The sequence below is a fragment of the Monodon monoceros genome, unplaced genomic scaffold (genome assembly GCF_005190385.1).
Source record: "Monodon monoceros isolate NGI ecotype Baffin Bay Population unplaced genomic scaffold, NGI_Narwhal_1 Super_Scaffold_6, whole genome shotgun sequence".
NCBI classification, from domain to species: Eukaryota; Metazoa; Chordata; class Mammalia; order Artiodactyla; family Monodontidae; genus Monodon; species Monodon monoceros.
The window spans coordinates 85,951,584-85,971,502 of NW_021703783.1; the positions used below are offsets into that span (position 1 = coordinate 85,951,584).

Sequence of the window (19,919 nt, forward strand, 5' to 3'; positions counted from 1 at the left end):
AGACATCCTGGACTAATTCAGAGGCAAAAAGGCTTCAACATGGAAACAGTGGTAGGTAGGTGAGATGCAGGCGTGGAACTCAGAAGAGAGGTCTTAACTAAAGAGGCTTTTGCGGGGTACGCTGGCAGACTAGTGGCCCCTGAAGTCATGGGTGGGGCCGAAGCCCAGGAAAAGGACCAACGAAGAGGCGTCATCATGAGATGAAGGAAGAGGACTCCCAGGTCCAAGAACAGCCTGAAGAAAGCAAGGTAGCAGACGTAGGAAACTAAGATGGGGAGGGGTCACCAGGATCCAAGGCTTCCCACAGGCAGAGAAAATGCAGACCAAAAGGAGGCCACAGGGCTTGGCAGTGCAGGAGCCACCAGCTCCCTTAACGGCAGTTCCGACAGCCCGGTGTGGGCGGAGACCAGATCGCGGCAGCAGACAGTTTGCCGACACTTGGAATTTGTTTGGCGTTTCCAAGTGTTAAAAGCAAAAAAAAAATAGAAACACATTTGGTGCTTACAGCAACACAGAGAACTACATCTTAAATGGCATTTGGGGCTCACTTCCAAACTGGGGCTTCAGATTCAGGCTGGCAGCTTGAGAATATATAGTTTGCCATATGGGATTTGGCTTCCTGGGAACAGGGATTTTGTGGGGGGGGAGGTGTTTCCCCTCTTGAGTCTGTTAAATTTCTGTCAAAGATGCTTATTTACTTATCTGTGAGCAAATCTCCCAAACTCTAGGTTAAAATATTAGTTACACAGGAGCATTATCTTCCCTTAGCAATTAGCCAGCCAACCAGTACTTACTGCAAAGCCATGTCCTTATACAAAGTCCTTCATATAAGGTCATGACAATGGTGTTTTGGGGTAACAATGGAAGAGTGGGTACTATCCTTCAGAAAGTTTGCAGTCATCACAACGTTTGGAGCATATGTGCCATTTTTCCAAAGTGAACTAGCCTCTCATCAGCTCATTAAATCACCCTATGAAAGGTTAAGAACCACCAGACTGGGTGATCTCCAAAGTCCTTTCTAACTCTGAAGATTATTCAGTTTTGTGGTCTGATGTTCTGTGTGCAAATGGTGGTAACACTTTTCCCTGTGCAGGAAACTGAGGCATGCAGAGGGTGAAGGAAATGAGTGGAGCTTCAGCTCATGTCTCTCCCATATCTCACAGAATAACAGAGGGAATGATTGTGAGTTGTGGGCCAGACACTGTCCTGGGTGCTTTTTGCACTGCGTTCAGTTTCCCCCAACTGCATGAGAGACTTTATTTTCCTCTTCACACCTGGGGAAACCGGGGCTCTGGGAGGTTGGGAAACCTGCCCACCATCACATGTAGAAAGAGCCCCATCTTGGATTTGAACCAAGTCTGTCTGACTCCAAAGCCCAAGTTCTCTCCACTAAAAAAGTAACTCCAATCAAAGAATTGGCATTGGGAAATGGGAAAGTAACTTTTGAGTGAGGCCCACTGGTTCACCTTGGAAGGATTAGCTTCCAGCCTTAGTTTCCCTTAGGAATTTGGATGCCTGTCTGTCTCTTGTGTCAACCTACACTGTCAGCATCGTCCAAGGCCAAGGATCCCTGTGAAGAATTAACGTAGAAATAGTCCAAGAAATGTATGAAAAAGGCTCAACCTCACTAGTAATCCTAGAAATGCAATTCAAAACCACACCCCCAGTATGCATTTCATAACCGTTAGATTGGCAAAAAAAATTAAAGTCTGATGATATTAGATTTGAGAAAAGATATAGAAGCGTGAGAACTCTTAAACATCACCGGAGGGGACTCTGAATCCACTTTCAAGTAAACTTGAAAACACATACCTAAACACATATCTAAGTCTATACCCTACAGAAATTCTCCCATATGTACAAAGATGTTCATAGAAGCAGTGTTTGTAATAGCAAAATACAGAAAAAGAGAAAGGAACAAGCTTTCTACAGGAGAACGGATGAATAAATGCTGGTATGTTCATTCACGGGAATACAAAGTAGCTACGAAAATAAATGAACTAGAGCTACATGTTATTATATAACTAAATCCCAGAAACATAATATTGTGCAAAAAAAGCAAGTTGAGGCAGGATTTGGGTACAGTGCTAACATTTATATAAAGCTTACCAACATGCAAAACAGTCTATATATTATTAGGAATTCATAAAAGTAGTAGAAAGTATAAAGCATGACACTGATGATAAATGTCAAATTCAGGGAAGATGGTAATCTCAGGAAGGTAGAAGAGATGATGGAATCAAGAAGAGTGTGCAGAGGCCTTTGTACTTGTAGTATTTTATTTTTTCAGCTGGGTTGGGTGGTGAACATGTAGGCATCATTGTACTACTCTATATTTTATGTATGCCTAAAATAACCTATTAACAATAAAAGTTACTTAGCTGGTGTTTGCAACAGCACATTCAGAAGGCCAATTCTGGGATATTTATAAGCATTATTTTAAAAGTTGTAAGTGGTTCAATAAATTTGGGAAACACTGGCTTAAATAAAATTAAACAGGCTTTTAAAAAATTCTGTTTTTTATTTTATGTTGTGTATTTTATTTATTTATTGGCTGCGTTGGGTCTTCGTTGCTGCGCGGGCTTTCTCTAGTTGCGGCGAGTGGGGGCTCCTCTTCATTGCGGTGCACTGGCTTCTCATTGAAGTGGCTTCTCTTGTTGCGGAGCACGGGCTCTAGGTGCTCCGGCTTCAGTAGTTGCAGCACGCAGGCTCAGTAGTTGAGGCATGCAGGCTCTAGAGCATGCGGGCTTCAGTAGTTGTGGCACAGGGGCTTAGTTGCTCCACCACACGTGGGGTCTTCCCGGACCAGGGATCGAACCCGTGTCTCCTGCATTGGCAGGCAGATTCTTAACCACTGTGCCACCAGGGAAGTCCCTCTCAGTGCTTTTAACATCCTGTCTTTCTTGTAAATCCCCAAAAGAAGGTTATCCTATTAAATTCTTTTACCATAGATGAGGAGTCAGCAAACTAGAGCTGCCTGCCACCTATTTTTGTAAAAGAAGTTGTATGGGGAGATAGCCATACCCCTTTGTTTAGCATTGTTTATGACTGCTTTCACCACCGTAGCACAGCTGAGTAGTTATGGCAGAGACCACATGGCCCACGAAGCCCAAAATGTTTACTTTGGCCCTTTACAGAAATAATGTGCAGATCTGTCATAGAGCAGTTTACAGGACTGGTGTTACTGGGAATTAATTTTGGGATTGTAACACTAGAACTTTGCCCTTACACCTCAGGAACTGGTACGTTTATTTCTGAAAATTGTTATAAAGAAGACTATCCATTCTTTCTAGAATTCCTTGGAAGATGGTGTTTCATCTTGGAATCTCCAGCACCTAGTGCAATAGCCCGCATATATTTAGTGCTTCCTGTGTGCTTCGTTGAATTGATTTAAATTAAAGAACCATTTGTGGAATGGATTAATTAGGATATAGATTCATTAGCTGTAACAGACATGCGAAGTACCTGTGGCTTGGATAAGATAGGAGCTTAAAATTTTCCTCATCTAACAATCCAGGCATAGGCAGTCTGGGCTGTTATGGCAACTCCAGGTCAGGGTCCCAGGCACCTTCCCTCTTGTTGCTCTGTGGTCCCTTAGGTGATACCTTTCTCTGCATGGCCGGACATGGCTGCCCCACCCACCAGAACTACATCTATCTAGTGGGAAGAGGGAATGTAAGATAGGGCATGCCCCGGAGATTGCACACCATCACTTCCCCTTACTCCCTATTGGCCAGCACTTAGTCAGGTGGCCATGTCTAGCTGCAAGGGAACCTGGGAAATGTAGTCTTTATCTGGGCAGCCATGTGCCCAGCTGAAAATTCAGGTCCTACAACACATAAAGGAGGTAAACGATTCTGGGGGAGAGCAATGAGTCTCTGCCAAAAAGGGATACATTAAGGGCTGCCAAAATCAAAGGTGACTCCTTTCTGTAGGGATAGGCCTTATTTTCAACTCCTAAAATAAGCCGTGGGCTTCCCTGGTGTCGCAGTGGTTGAGAGTCCGCCTGCCGATGCAGGGGACATGGGTTCGTACCCCGGTCCGGGAAGATCCCACATGCCATGGAGCGGCTGGGCCCGTGAGCCATGGCCGCTGAGCCTGCGCGTCCGGAGCCTGTGCTCCGCAACGGGAGAGGCCACAACAGTGAGAGGCCCGCGTACCGCAAAAAAAAAAAAAAAAACAGAAGCAAAAAAAAAAAATAAGCCGTGATGCCAGAGCAAGAGACATGTAACTCTGCTTCATTATTTTCTACTCAAAATAACATGACAGCACGTTCAGATGTAACACGCTAGTTTTGTTCTCCTAGCCCTTGCATTTGAGATGTCTTTTTTCACGTATTTGAACAGACCCAGAATTTCTTTTTTGGTGAGGAGGTAAACAAAGTGGGTTTTGCCACTAACTGAGCATTTACTTCTAAGAAGGAGAAAGCTTCCAGGTCCCTTGCTGTATCTCACGAGGCAGAAGAGATTGGCTGGGAGAAGGACGTGGAATCACACTTTTGTTACATTATTCAAGGCAGGTTTAATGAGCTGGCTCTTTTCTGTACTTTAGTAGCAGCATTAAACAGCAAGCGGGCACGATTGTTGGACAAAGATTTCTCCTAGGAACTTTGCAAGCATTGCATGTTCCAGTTGCAACAATCATATAATTTTCTTACAAAGGTGCACGGAGATCTCGGTGTGACTTACTTGCGTACAAAGCGGTCTCAATTTGTTCATCTTTTTGCTACCCAGAAGAGAAGGAAGAACTCATTACTGGGGGGACTTGAAGGCTCTGAAAAGGAATTTGGCTTCCTTGGGAAAATGTGTTGAGGAGGGGGGCCAGGGGCCCCTATCCAAGTGAAGCCTAGAGTCCTCTGATTTTCCATTTCACGATTCATTTCGGAAGGTTCCATTTTATTGTCACGGTTACAGAATCCTGTAATGGGAACTGCCCACTACATAAGAGATGATGCAGAAAAATTGTATTTCCCTCCACCAGGGTTTCTCAGCCTCAGCACTATTGACATCTCGGGCTGGATCGTTCTTTGTAGTGGGGGATGTCCTGTGCACTGTAAGGTGTTTAGCAGCATCTTTTGCCTCTACCTACTAGACGCCAGTAGCAGGTCCCTAGTTGTCACAGCCAAAAATGTCTCCAGACCATGCCAAATGTCCCCTGGGAGACAAAATCACCCCCATTTGAGAATCACTGCCCTGCAAAACCTGCAGTTATCCATCCATAGAGAGACTTGCTAAATGACCTTAAAAGAAGACATGAATTCTGCTCCTAAATACATCTTTGACCCCTAAAAATTAGTTAACCCTTCTCAGGCTTCCAGTTTCCCGATCTGAAGAAGGTAGAGAGTTGAGCTGAGTGCTGTGCTTCAGCACTGACCTTCTGGGATTCTGCAGGTCAGAAGCTGCGATCTGGGACTTGGGTCTAGAATACAACTTGAAGGAAAGCAGATTCAGGGGAGAGAATTTGCAGTGAGGGACACACCATGCATGCAGGCAAGAAAACGGTAGGGAAATGTGTATATGAAGTGGGAAGAGACCCTGTGGCTGGAGTGGTGAGAAGGAAGAAATGGTTGAGAAATGGGGAACTTTCCAGAGGGGCCACTGCAAGACAGCCTTGAATTTGAAGCCTGTGCCTGGGAATTTAGATTTCTTTGGCACCCGGCTCAGGACCAGGCGTCTAGTAGTTACCCACGCAGCATTTGAACAGAATCTAAGTGAACGTGGAAGGCCTTTGGTAACACAGAGAGGCAGGGGAGTGAGGCAGTAAGAGCAGGGCTCCAGCAACAGTCGGCCTGGTTCAAATCTCAGTTCTACTTACTACTTTCAGGCTCTGTGACCTGGGGCAAGTTTCTTAGCCTCTCTATGCTGCAGTTTCTTCTTCTGAGCAGCGAAGAAAAATTTTCTAGGGTTAAAGTAAGGATTGGATAAGTTCACATATATGAATGAGTATATATGTGGGTGTGGGGGGGGGTGTGGGTGTGTGTATATATATATTTATACACACACACACATATAATAAAATTAGAACAGTTCCTAGTACACAATAAGTACTAATGTGTTTGGTATTGTTATTACTAGTATTACTATTATTTGAGAACCAATAAAATACTTTTAGTATGCCTTGCATACTGCTTGACATACAATAGGTGATCAGAATGAATTAATGAAGATTTCTTAAAACATTAGCTCCTTAATACCCATCTATGATACTAGAACTTATCCCATATCACCCTTCCCTAGTCCACGGCCCAAACTCAGATGCCCCAGAGCCAGACAGGGAACACCAATGAGTGGACCCAGCTGGAAGCGAGATAAGAGCTAGGCATATGTATGCCCCACATCAACGTTTTCCAACTGTTTTCAAGCCCTGTGCCAGTCAGCAGCATAGGTGCTAGGACTGCACAGGCCTAGAGTTTGCCCTTCTGCTCCCAAGCCCAGCACCTCTGCCTCCTTCCTGAAATTCTCTTCCAGGCAGACTCCTGTGCTTCACAGCAGGGACAGGGTGTGGCTTTCTTTGTTGTGCTTTGAGAACCACTGGGCTGCTTTTAAGTGAAAGTGTAAACTGGCAAATTCTTGGCCTTGTTCCTCCTCAAGCTGACCTCATCCAGGTGCCCAGTAAGCTGGGAAACTAGACGCATTTCTTTCCCAGGTGATCCACTTGGCTACAGTAAAAAGTGTTTGCATGAAATTAGAGCAAAAACCAAGAAGCTAAAATGTCAGGATGGAGTCAGGGAGAAAAGCTGTTGCACAGTGAAGAGTGGTACGTGAACACCAGAAAACATGTGATAAACTCAGAGAATGTCCGTGCTTGGAGGCACCCGAGAGCTTGACTAGCCCAACACCCTCATTTTATAGATAAGGATACTGAAGCTGCCAGTGGAAATGTGATGTATCCAAGGTCACAGCTAATGGGTGGTACAGCCACGACTTAAACCAGTGGCCCTATTCCTGCCTTACCAGTTGCTTTCAGAACCATTATGTAGGCCCCTGTTCTGTAGGGTTCCTCTTTCTTGGCTAAATCTGGTCATGGCCTCAGAATCCTGCTTAACACCTTTACTCTAATCATCCAATGAATCAGAGTTTGCCCAAGATGAACCCCGTTCCATCCCTAGCTTAGGTGTTGTTCACAGACAACACAACATTACCCTGAATTCCTAAAGAGGTAGTGGGAGTGCTGACTCTTGTAATGTTTCTCCTGCATTTCCGATGATTGACATAGGCCCACATCTTCTAGAAATTCATAGTCTGTGTCACACATCCCACATCTCCAGTTACGTATCTGTATTCAAACAGTACCTCCAGCATAGCAAGAATAGATTTGTATGCACCCTCTCACTGATTCCTCACAAAAACCTTGACACGTATGTACTTCCCTCCCATTTCATGAATAGTTTTTTCTGCCACCCTTGGGTGAGTTCCAGGGTCGGCAGATAAATGAAATCAGCATTGTCGTCTGCTCCTGGATGTCAGAAAGCTCCGTGCCCACAGAGAAATACGAAGGGATGGCGACTTGATCCGCAATTACTATTTTGAGTCAGTGTTGTACTCTCAACCCTAGGCAACTTCATTTCCAGTTACATAGTCACCTATGTAGCCAAACATCTTGCTTAATATCCTTCTCCATGACAGCCTGGGAGGGCAGGGCCCATGTCTGGTCCACTTGCTGCTGGACCCCAGCACCTAACCCAGCACCTGGCCTGTAGCTGGTGCTCAATACGTGGAACGAATGAATCGTGGCACTTCGCTTAGCCTCTGAGGTTCTCCGGGGCCGAAATCTCATCCTATTGGCCCCTCTGTATTCCCAGGGTGTGGCTCGTGGCATTCGATAGTGTTGGATTCAGAGGAGTTGGCCTGGGACCAGGTGTGGGACTCCTCACCAACCCGAGTCTTACTTAGGCCTAACTTTGTGACGAGACAGGTCTGGTGACTTGGAGATAGAAGAGCCAAGTGACTTTGGGGCAGGTTACTTAATGCCTCTCGGTCTCTGTTTCCTCACCTGTGAAATGGGCATGTGGAAACCTGCCTTTTGGGTTTAACGGTTTTGGCAGGAAGTGAGCATGGGCTCAGGAGTCAGACCACCTGGGTTGAACCAGGCCTTGCCACCTACAAGCTGTGTGACCTTGGGCGGGTGACATAACCTCCACGCCTCTGTTTTTTCATCTGTAAAATGAAAAGAACAGTGCCCAGTTTTGAGGGCCATGTTGAGGATGAGATGGGTTATTACATGTGAAATGCTTAGCACGTGGAAAGCTATCTATAAATGTCAGTTAGTAGTAGTAGTATTATATTAACTATAGTGTGTTGGGAAACTGTAAATATTTACTAAATATTTACTAAATATTTACCCCAGGCCACTGCCTCTGAGAGGGGTCTCGAAAGTTGCTCTGTCTCAGGTTGCCAGCCTGCTGGCGAGACCTTGATGAACAAGAATAGAAACACGGGGAAAGGGAAGTGAGAAGCCATGAGAGAAACCGCAGAGCTTTCACAAGGCCCAGCAAACACGAGGCTGCAGGGAGGGCTGGGCTCTGGGGGGCCGGGCTCTGGGATAGCTGGAAATCGCCTCGGGGGCCAAGGAAAGACCTGCCCTGGGACTGGAGGATTGTGTGGTTGGAGGATGGGGGAGGGGGAAGGGGGAAAGGGGAGATTCCAGATGGCCTGATTAAATCCCTAGAAAGAGGACCTGCAGTTATAAAATAATAGTATCATAATAAATATGCATCCCATGTATCAGGCAATTATGATCACACACTGTGCTGAGTGGTTCGAAAGTATCATCTCCTTTAATCCTCATTGCAGATATAGACGTTAAGTACTGGTGTTGTCAAGCCTGCTTTGCAGATAGAGAGACAGAGGCTTAGAGAGGTTAAGCTACCTGCCCAAGATAGCAAGTAAGAAGCCAAACAGGGATGTGGACTCTGGTGCTGGGGCCTGGGCTCTGCCTGCTGTGTAGGTGCACAGGCTTTGGTGTCAGACACTCAAACCTGGGCTTCAGCTTCCAGCAGTTCCTTCAAGGAGAGAATCCATTGAAGTGGTGGGAACCAAGCACTTTGTACAGTGCTTGGCATATAATGAGCGTGCAGTGAAGAGTAGCTTTTTTTATTACTGATGAGAAAGTCATGGTTATGGGAACTGCTTAGGCCTTTTGGAGTTCAGATCCCAGGGTCATGAGGAGTCCCTTTGGAAGCCCAGTGGTTGCCAGCACATCACTAAGGACTGAGCAGTACGGACTAGTCAGTGGGACTGACCCCGGATCCAGACTGTCTCAGTTCACATCCTGACTCCTCCTTATTAGCTGTGTGACAATGAGCAAATTAATTAACCTCTCTGTGCCTCATTTTCCTTATCTGTAAAATAGGTTAGTAATAATAATGCTTTCCTCATAGGGATATCATGAGAGTTAAACAAGTCAATATTTGTAAAAAAAAAAAAAACCTTACAATATGCCTGGTCCATGGTCATTGCTTTCTAAGTCTTTGTTGGATAAGTAAAACATGTAATGTTAGTGTCCCTATTTTACAGAGGAGAAAAATAAAGGAGATTGAGTAACCTGTGCAGCATTACCCAGGGAGTGAGGGCAGAGCCAAGCAGTGAACCCAGGCAGTCTGGCTTCTGAGCGCACACCCTGGGGGACGGGCTTAGCAGAGTTCCACTGGAGCTCAGGGATCCTGGGAGCTGCAGGTTACCTTCTCGTACCAGCGGAGTCAGGATTGGTCCTGGTGGTGGAGGAGGAAAGAGGGTGTGGGAGCCTGGCTGGGCAGGCCCATAGCATCCTGAGAGGCTCTGGCTTTTCTTGCTGTTGAACTGTTCCAGAAACTGTGCTTTCATCAAGTGTGACTCCCATTCCCCCCTCCCTCCCCAACCTCTGTCGTCATTTACAGTTTGCTTGCAGAAGCATACAGGACAGGAGTGACAGCCCTTCTGGGGGCATGGTTTCCCCACTAGGAAAAGGACCGCCTTTATTCTGGTAGAATTTGTTAAATACAGTGTCTAATCTGAGACCTTAAGAAGTGCTATTCCTAAAACATTCTTTAGTCTCTGTGTCTCTGCATTTGCTTCTTTGAAATACAGTGTATTTTCTCCAGTCTGCACCTTGCTTTGTGATTTGTAATAATGATTATGGTATGAGTTCTCTAACATTTAATGAGAGCTGTGTGCCAAGCTCTGTTCTCTTCCACACACTGTACATGGCTTATCTCATTTAATCCACACCCAAAATCCTACAAGGAAGGTATCGTTACTAAAAGCTCATTTTACAGATGAGAAAACTGAATAACACAGAGGTTAAATAACTTGCCCCAAGGTCACATAGCTGCTAAACAGTAGAGCTGGGAAAACCAGAGTTCATGCTCGTAACTTCTGTGCTAGCTTTTAAAATTCATAAGTGAATAAAATGTGTCTGAGGCCTCACCAGCTTGCATTTGTCACTTGGACTGCATCAAGATATCAGCAGAATGTATCAGCTCTCACCTCAACGCCGCCTCCTTCCCCGGGGGAGAAAAGGCAGTGCAATCACTGCTGTCCTCAGGCCTGCAGGCCTCCTGGAAAACATCTTTCTGAAGTCATGTTCCTGAAGTAGTGGGAAATATTGAACCAGTCTCTTGGGGCCGGGGTCCTTGAGAAATCAGAGAAATTGACCACCTTGGTAGCTGACCACTCTTACTTAAATTGATCAGATTTTTTTATGGCATCATTGAAAGCCACTCAGAGGGAAAAACCACAAAGTTGATCACCTTCTAGTGAAGCCCCAGGTGACCGGCTTAATAGATTTCTACATAACTAAGTCCTGTACTTAGGCAGGCATGCTCATTTGTCCAGGCCACGGGGAACCTGCTGGTCTTCCGGGGCAGATCCCTCAGAGACTTTCCAGAAAGAGTAAATGGAGCTCTGAGTCGTGTCTGCAAGAAGGCTGCAGGAATTAAGACTTTGCAGAGTTAAATTTTCTAACAAACCCAGTTGAACAGAAAGCCACATTTTCACATACCGCTATGGAAAATGTTTCTTACCTGTTTCAGTTTGCTGGCCTGCACTGGCTGGCAGAATTCAGTAACCAGAACCATTACTTACTTTGTATGGCCGAGGGATTCTTGATGAACAGACGTTTCCTGGGGTCTGCTCTCAAGAATGAACAGTGGGTTGTGCGTGGATCACACATCTGTTAATGCCGTTATGCTTCAGGCACTGTTGGGGATACAACAGACAATAAGGTAGATGTGGTCCTGCCCCCAGGAGGCTGACATTCTCATGGAAAAAAACCCAAAAAACAAGCTTTTTACAAGTGAAAAAATAAATTAATAAAATAGTCACAGACTTTGAAAGGTGCCAAGAAGGAGACAGATGAAATTGACCTGGAGCCAAGGTGTACAGAGATAGGGGAGAAACTTACCCCCTTTAGATGGTCAGAGAAGACATCCTTTGGACATGACCTCCAAGCTCACACTTGAGGGGAGAGAAGGAGTCAGCCCTGCAAAGAGCCAGGGGAAGGGCATTCTAGCCAGGGGGAACAGCAGGAGTAAAGTCCTCCGGGCAGGACAGACGTTGACCAGCTGAAGGTACAGAAGAGAGAGGAGAATTGCTCATACAGAGTGAAGGAGGCAGGGAAGTGCTGGAGAGCAGGGCCGGGGCCGGTACCCCAGAGCCCGGCAGGCCATGCGTGGAGAGCTGGATTCTATTCTCAGTACATGGGAAGGCATTGAAAGGTGTTAAGCAGAGGCAGAACATGGTCCTATAGACTTTTTTTCCTTGGCCATGCTCCATGGCTTGTGGGATCTTAGTTCCCTGACCAGGGATTGAACCCGGGCCCTCGGCAGTGAGAGCGCAGAGTCGTAACCACTGGACCACCAGGGAATTCCCCTTATAGACGTTTTAAGCTCACTCTCACCTTGTGTAAGAGACTGGTTTGGATAGAGAGAAGAGTGAAATCACACGGAAAACTTCTTTAAAATTTATTTTATTTATTTATTTTTTGGCTGCGTTGGGTCTTCGTTGCTGTGCACGGGCTTTCTCTAGTTGTGGCGAGCAGGGGCTACTCTTCGTTGTGGTGCATGGGCTTCTCATGTTGTGGAGCACGGATTCTAGGCGCGTGGGCTTCAGTAGTTGTGGCATGTGGGCTCAGTAGTTATGGCACATGGGCTTAGTTGCTCCACAGCATGTGGGATCTTCCCAGCCCAGGGACTGAACCCGTGTCCCCTGCATTGGCAGGCGAATTCTTAACCACTGTGCCACCAGGGATGTCCCTCACACAGAAAACTTTTATTAAAGCATTTCAAAATACAACTTTCCAATATATAAAAGTCTAAACAACTGTCCCTTCCCAACCCTCCCCTGCTAGTGACCCAAGCCAAAGCACTGTCATGAGAATTTGTCATAACAAATTCTTACGCCTATGCTTGGTGCAAGGCAGTCCTTGTTTGTCAGCAGCTGTCTAGGATATCACAGGCCTAAGAATTAAAATATGCCCAGACCTGAAAGTCTCTGCATTATGAGCACTTTAATAGGACTGAAATTATGACCTCTAGGCAAGAGATGCTGGTGTTGTATGGACACCAAGGGGGGAAAGCAGGGGTGGGTAGGTGGGATGAATTGGGAGATTGAGATTGACATATATACACTAATATGTATAAAAGAGTTAACTAATAAGAACCTGCTGTATAGCCCAGGGGACTCTACTTCACTTCGCTGTATGGTAGAAACTAACACAACGTTGTAAAACAACCATACCCCAATTAAAAAAAAAAAGATGCTGGTGTTTAGAAGCAGGGTACGGGTGGTGGAGGTGGAGAGAAGCGGGCGGATTTGGGATTTGGGTGGGAACATTAACAGCTGATGGAATGAATATGGGCATGAGAGAAGGTTCTGGCCTGAGCGCCTGGGTGGACGGTGGTACCATTTACGGAGATGGGACGACTGGAGGACAAGGATGGAGGGTGGGGATGGACATAAAAACCTCCATTCTGGACGGGCCCAATTTGAGGGTCTGAGAGCCATCCAAGCAGTTTGGTCCAGTAGACGGTTGTATATGTGGGTATGCCAGCATGATGGAGAAGTGCCAGTGTCAGGCTGGGGTCTCAGATCAGCCAGGTCAAATCCTGGCTCGCCACTTACCAGCCCTGTGACTTGGACAGTTTCCTCATCTCTGGAACGGGGCTCCCAATATCACCTACATTGTGGGCTTGTTGTACTGACTGTATGAGTTAATACGTGGGAAGAGCTTAGATTTCAATAGTCAGTATTCAATAAGCGTTGGATTCCTATAACAACAATTACCATCATCATCACCATCATCTCAGCGACGGTAATTTTCTTGCCATTTCTCTCTTTCTAATTAAAATCAAGGACCTCTGTAGCTGGTAAACGCTTCTCCTGCTGTTCCAGGGATTACCGCTTTACCAGTCTGGGAGCTCCGTGAACACGGGGTAGGGTCTGTGTCTCTCCTCCATAACCTCCCCTCCTAGTGCCCACACACAGGATGTGCCGCAGTAACCCTCATCCAGTCACATGGAATTTAGCGTGATTCCGGAAAAGATGCTTATTTGAGAGAGTCAATCGGGCATTGAAGAGAGCAGAAGGGGCTTGGACACAGACAGGAGAGAGGAAATTGCAAATTCAGTGACGGTGACGATTCACAGCATCTTTGCTCCCCAAGAAGGAGGCTCTTGATTTCACAAAGCAACCTCTTCCAGAATTAGTTAGTGGTCTGTTAGAAGAAAGGTTTCCCTTCCAATTAGTCAAATCAGTTACCTCCCCAAGATTTGCACACACACACCCCCATCAAGGCTCCAGACACCTCGGTGTGACACCTGCGGGCCCCCATCTCTCCCTCTCCGGAAGCCTCTGTAATGTGTGCCCCAGGATCTCACCCTGTTGCTCTCACCTTCTTCTCTCTGTTGTGTTCATTTTGCCTGAAGCATCTGCCTTAACCAGTTTTGGGGGAACATGGGTCCCTTAGATGAAGCCCACTGCCACACCAAGCACCTCCCCTCTTCCCCTGGAGATAGGTGCTGTCTACATTCAGTGGGATCCATGATCTCACCGTGTGTTCTTTTCAAATCATGGCACGTGGCTCTGCCCTTTCCCAGATTTTTTTTTTAAGTTAACTTTCAATTTCAGATAAACAGTGAATAATGTTCTAGTATAAGTTTGTGTCACTCAGTATTTGCTAAAGTATATTTATTTGCTAAATCTGGCCACCGTAGCTGTAAGAATCCCAAGTCCAAATTCCCATGAACTGGACCAAGAAGCCCTAGGGCACAGCCCCATTATGTGTCCTTAGAAGTTCACATCTTGGGTGCTGATGCCATGGTCTAAAGCCAGACCCGAAGTCTTCAGCCCTCCCCTACCCACACCTGGAGAGCTCTCAGGCTTCCTCGGAGAGTCTTCCAACTGAGGTAGTCTTGGCTCCTCGACCTGCCATGAAAAGGCCTAATCCTGGAGTCCAGGGTCCAGGTCCAAGTCTCCTAAATACCTTTCTTAGTTCCTCCCAGGGCTGTCATACAAACAAGCCCTCGGATGGCCTGGCCTGACACGCGGTTCCTGAAGCATGTATGCAGATTAGACCCCACGTCAACACCAAGCTTCCTCTTTCTCTGGATTCCATCGTCACTGCATCAGCGCCCTCTGGTCCTCTAAGAGCCCTAACATCTCCTGTGACTGTGTTCCTATTTCCGGACAGCCTTCCTCCAAGGCTCCTTTGCCAGCTGAGATGAATGATAGGTCAGGAACCCAGTGAAGGGTCAAGGGCACACCCATCCCACTTGATTCCTAAGGTTCCCTCTGTTCTTCATCCCTCAGGTCCTCTGCCCCAGATCCTAGCCGTACTGAGGAGCCTTAGTGCCATAAACTTTCAGAACAACAGTCCGTCTCATTTCCTTCAAGGATTAACAAGAAGCTAGTTCCCTGGCAAACTTAACCCTTCCTCACACCAGAAAGTGGGTTATTTAGAGGCAGGAGTGGAACCAGGAATTCTGGAGCCCTGGCTCCTTTCCTGGGTATCCATGCCCAGCATTAGCAAAGAGCAGGAATATGAAGGGGTCCGGGACAGCACAGACTCCTGATGATGCAGGGCGTGTAGCTCACCAGCCTGAGGACAAGGGCCATCACCTGAGAAATGGGCACCTGCTCGTAGAAAAGACGGAATCCTTGTCCTCTGCTCCGTCCCAGCACCCACTGCCTTCACTCAGCCCCTTGTCACTTCACACTTGGGCAGTGACTTCTTTCTGTTTGGCTGTTTCTTTTAGCACTAACATCTCCCCACCTCTAGGGTCAGCTCCCCTCAAATCCATCCTCCACGGTCTCCCAGAGTTGGCCATCCAACCGTATCACTCCCCTGCCTGCTTAGAAACCTTCAGTGGCTCTTACGGATAAAGTCTTAGGTTTAAGTAAAGTTCCCCACCCTCAGCTTCTGGCCCTCTGCCTGGAAGTTTATGCCCCAGAGACACTAAAACCTCCATAGTTAGCTCTCAGAGCCCGCCATGTCTCGTGTCCATACCTTTGCTCATGCAAGCCCTGCTCCAAGTTCTCCTACCCTCTGTCCCTCTCTCTCCTTATTTAAGACACAGTTCAATCTGTCATACAGAGTGAAGTAAGTCAGAAAGAGAAAAACAAATACCGTATGCTAATGCACATGTATGGAATCTAAAAAAAACGGTACTGATGAACCTGGTGGCGAGGCAGGAATAAAGACGGAGACGTAGAGAACGGACTTGAGGACACAGGTGGGGGAAGGGGAAGCTGGGATGAAGTGAGAGAGTAGCATGGACATATGTACGCTACCAAATGTAAAATAGACAGCTAGTGGGAAGCAGCCGCATAGCACGGGGAGATCAGCTCGATGCTTTGTGATGACCTAGAGGGGTTGGATAGGGAGAGTGGGAGGGAGGCTCAAGAGGGAGGGGATATGGGGATATATGTATACATGTAGCTGATTCACTTTGTTGTATGGCAGAAACTAACACAACATTGTAAAGCAATTATACTCCAATAAAGATATATATTTAAAAAAAGACAAAGCTCAGGGGTCACCTTCCCCAGGAAGGCTCTGTTTGGTGTGTGTCTCTGAACACCTCAATCACTGCAATTGCCACATGGCATTATGGTTGCCAGGGCCTGTGCCCTCTCCCCTTCCAGGCATTGTGCGCCTCTTGCAAACAGGTGCTCAGTAAATGCTTGGTGATTTGATTTGACAATTCACCATAAGAAGGAAGCAACATCCTTTGCAAGCGTAGTTTGCATCCCCTTCTTGAATTCCTTGATTCTCCTCCCCACCCTTCCCTAACCTGGCTCACTTCGCCCAGCTGGCTCGGTTAGTTTCCAAAGCATCTCACCACTAGTACTCTTATTTCATCTTGCCAGGTCTCCGCCCTGCTTCCACTTTGAAAGTAGAGATTCCAGCCATTCTGTGTTCACTCGGCTAACGTTTTTAACACCTCCACGTGCTGGGTGCTGTCTGGACTGTGATGCAGAGACTTGCTGGACAAGGTCCCTGCTCTCAGAAGTCCCCAGCCTGGAGGGGAAGTCAGACAAGGAAAGAGGCAAATAGTATATGCTGTGATGGGGGGACAGGGGGACACAGTATATACCCAGGTCAGCTCTCCACAGACTGCCTTGGGCTTACATCCCAGCTCACTGCTTTTTGCTGTGGCCTTGGGCAAGTCCCTTATCTGTGTCTGTTTCCCATGGTTAAAGGAGAGGGTAATGATAGTACTTACCTCTTAGGGTTATGTGGGGAGTAAACGAATTAACTCATGTAAAGAGTTTAACCATAGTGAACAGTCAGTAAATATTAGCCATTATTATTGTTAGCTCAATATGCTGTGGGAGCAGAGGAGAGAGAAGACAGATAAGCAGCAGTTATAAAGGACAAGGATCAAGAGATAACCATATTCTAACTGGAGCCCAGAAACAAGCAATTGACATGAAAAGCAAATGGAAAGTCTCCTTGGTGCTTCCTAACTCGAGAGCCGGTCCTGGCGAAGATGCTGCACACACCTGACCATCTCTCCCTTCCTTAGGGCCGACGACTGCTTTTGCGCTTCTCGGAAGCTGGACGCAGTGGCCATCGAAGCCAAGTTTAAGCAGGACCTGGGTTTCCGGATGCTGAACTGTGGGCGGACGGACCTGGTGAAGCAGGCAGTGTCTCTCCTGGGGCCCGATGGGATCAACACCATGAGCGAACAGGTACAGGGTCCTCGGAGTGTCTGAACAGGCACCCCACCTCCACCATGTGCCTTGCCCCAGGGCAGGATGGAAACAGCAGGCACTGGACAGAGGCTCCCCCTTCTGGTGACGTAGGGTGATTGTGGTGGTGGTGTTTTTTTTTTTTAAGTTTTTAAAATATCTTATAAAAATATCCTTGTTCATCTGTACAGAAGTTGCACGTGATCCTTGCAGCTGAAATGGAAAATAGAGAAAAACAGACCTATTCCAGAAAGGAAATCATACCATCATCATCCACCATCATTTATATTTAGCTTGTGTCCTTCAAGCCCTTTTTCCAGCATGGTTAAAATTAGTTCTCTGCACCACAGAACAAATCCAAGCAGATTTTCACCAAACTTTCAGGGTGTGTTTAAGATACACAAAAGTCATTCTGAGGGACCCTAGGAGACACCTCAGAGACAGGCAGCCATCCCCCAAACCACTGAAACAGGTACAGTGAAAGGCTTGTGTATCTATCAGGGAGACACCCTGGGTGGGTGAAGATGTCACGGATGGAGAAAACAAACAGCAGCTTTCAATGTGAGCCCCAGATGGAAAGTCACAAAGGACAAATGGAATTGCTTCTCACGTGGGCAGCTCATGCAGCAAGTTCCAGGGAAGGGATAACAGCTAATAATTTTCTTGAGCAACACAAAGGAGCCGTAATACACACACACACTCATACACACACACACACACACACACACACATTATTTTTTAAGAACAAGGATTTATTATCTTTCTGGTTTTCGTATTTTGTATTAAAGATACTTTGCAGTATCATTAAATATTCTTTTTTTAACTGACTCTTAATGGCTACATAAAATGGTCATATTATTTGTTCAGTGAACCATACCTCAGTTGTTGAATACTTAGATTGTTTCTAATTACTTATATCAGTAATGCTGAGCTACATATACTTACACAAACCTTTGTTCAAATCTCTGATTATTTCATTAGGGAACTTTTTTTTAAGTGGAAATAGTCACTCAAATGCATCAACTTATCTTAAAGTTTTTGATCTCAAGTTAGTTTCCCAGAGACTGTTTCCTTGTACACACTCTCCAACTATTTATGTGTACCCTGTTAATCTTTTACTTAATTTAATTAGTCTTTTGCCTGTTTTTCATTAGAGCTTAAGTGTTTTTCTTCTTTATTTCAAAGAGCTCTTTACATATTAGACATATAACCCTCTGTTACAATATGACAAATATGTCTCAATTTATTGTTTACCTCTTAATTTTGTTTATGTTTTCAATTGCATGTCCTCAACACTATAATGATTTTCTTTTGTGATTTCTTCCATTACTTTTATGCCTAGAAACGGATCCAGTTAGATGTCTTTTATGGTTTTAATTTTTTTCTCTATATCTCTAATCAAACTGGAAATGATTTTGGTGTATAGTGTGAGATAAGGCTCTAACCTGAACATTTTCCCAAATAGCCACCTTCACAACACTGTTTATTGAAAAATCTATCCCTTACTTCTGTTGGTTGTGGTACTTTGTAATAAGCAGGAATCGTGGGCAGATATGGAATTCCTGAAAGTCATTCCTCATTCCCTTGCCTTTTGCTTGTAAATGATAATGTCAAAGCCGACGTCGTGTTGGGGTCATACTCAGAGGCACCAACTTCCCTTGACACTGACCAGCAGCTCACATAGAGCAAAGATGACACTTATATTGTGAAAGAGAAAATGTCAAGGAAACAGTATTTACCAATTAGATAGCTTAGGGCTGATATTGCAGAATCCAGAAAGTTCCTAAGAGCTTTCAGTTGAAACCAGCCACTTGTTTTAGCAAACACTCTTAGATCTGTTGCACCCTAAGACAAACAAAAAATCCTCCGCCTTAAGCCAAGATAAATGCAAAAAAAAGGCAATGTATGTTTCCCTTCTTGCTTCCCTTTTGGTTTTCAAAATATGGAGGATTATGACCTTATAGGGCTGTACATTTACTTTAAAATACTGGATTTTGAGTACAGTTATAGCCTTCTTCACACAAGTAAGGTTTTCCGTTTGTTTTGTCAAGTGACACAGCCACCTGGTAAACCTCCATTCTCTGGTTTTTAACTCACTGCAGGGCATGACCCCCCTGATGTACGCCTGCGTCCGCGGGGACGAGGCAATGGTTCAGATGCTGCTGGATGCCGGAGCTGACCTGAATGTGGAGGTGAGGGTGCAGAGGGCTGCAGGGCCCCTGGGCCTGGCAGTCCCTGGGGAAGGCGAGCAAAGAGGGGGGGGCTTTATCTCCCAAAGAGCCACCGCTGAGGGTGCTCAGTCCAGCAAATAGGTCAGACCAGCTGTTGGATTTCCTCCATCCTGAGGCCCCAGCCCAACCAAACTCCAAGGAGCTGCCCCAAAACATTTTTCATTTAAAAACAACCAACGAGGCCACAAGGAGCCCTAGCTTTTCCCTCAGTTCAGCTGTACCCAATCTCTGATTCTTCTTGCTGATCCATTCCTTCTGGGGTCGGGAAGAGAGAGCTCTCCTGAGCCATCAGCCCTTTCCTCTGCCAAATACAAAGTTGGTCCACGTACCCTGAGCTAAGGTGTAGCTCCCCCAGATCTTCCACCCTCCCCCACCGAATCCCGATTGGCTCACCCAGTTGGCCGGTTTAAACCACAGGTCTTAAAGCTAATTGCAAAGCTTCCATGAGGCAGTGTGGTATAGTGGAAAGCACACCCCCCGCAGGCTTTAGAATTTGACACATGGGTTCAAATTCTGAAAC

At 46.1% G+C, this 19,919-nt stretch overlaps 1 protein-coding gene across 3 annotated transcripts in view; it reads left to right on the forward strand.

The window, feature by feature from the left end:
• BTBD11 (BTB domain containing 11) overlaps positions 1–19,919 on the forward strand; it is a 304,226-nt gene that overhangs the window by 241,550 nt on the left and 42,757 nt on the right. For all 3 annotated transcript variants that reach the window (XM_029206378.1, XM_029206377.1, XM_029206379.1), the window contains 2 exons: positions 17,003–17,168; positions 19,271–19,360. In XM_029206378.1, the coding sequence (XP_029062211.1) occupies positions 17,003–17,168; positions 19,271–19,360 (256 nt within the window). The remainder of the gene's footprint in view (positions 1–17,002; positions 17,169–19,270; positions 19,361–19,919) is intronic.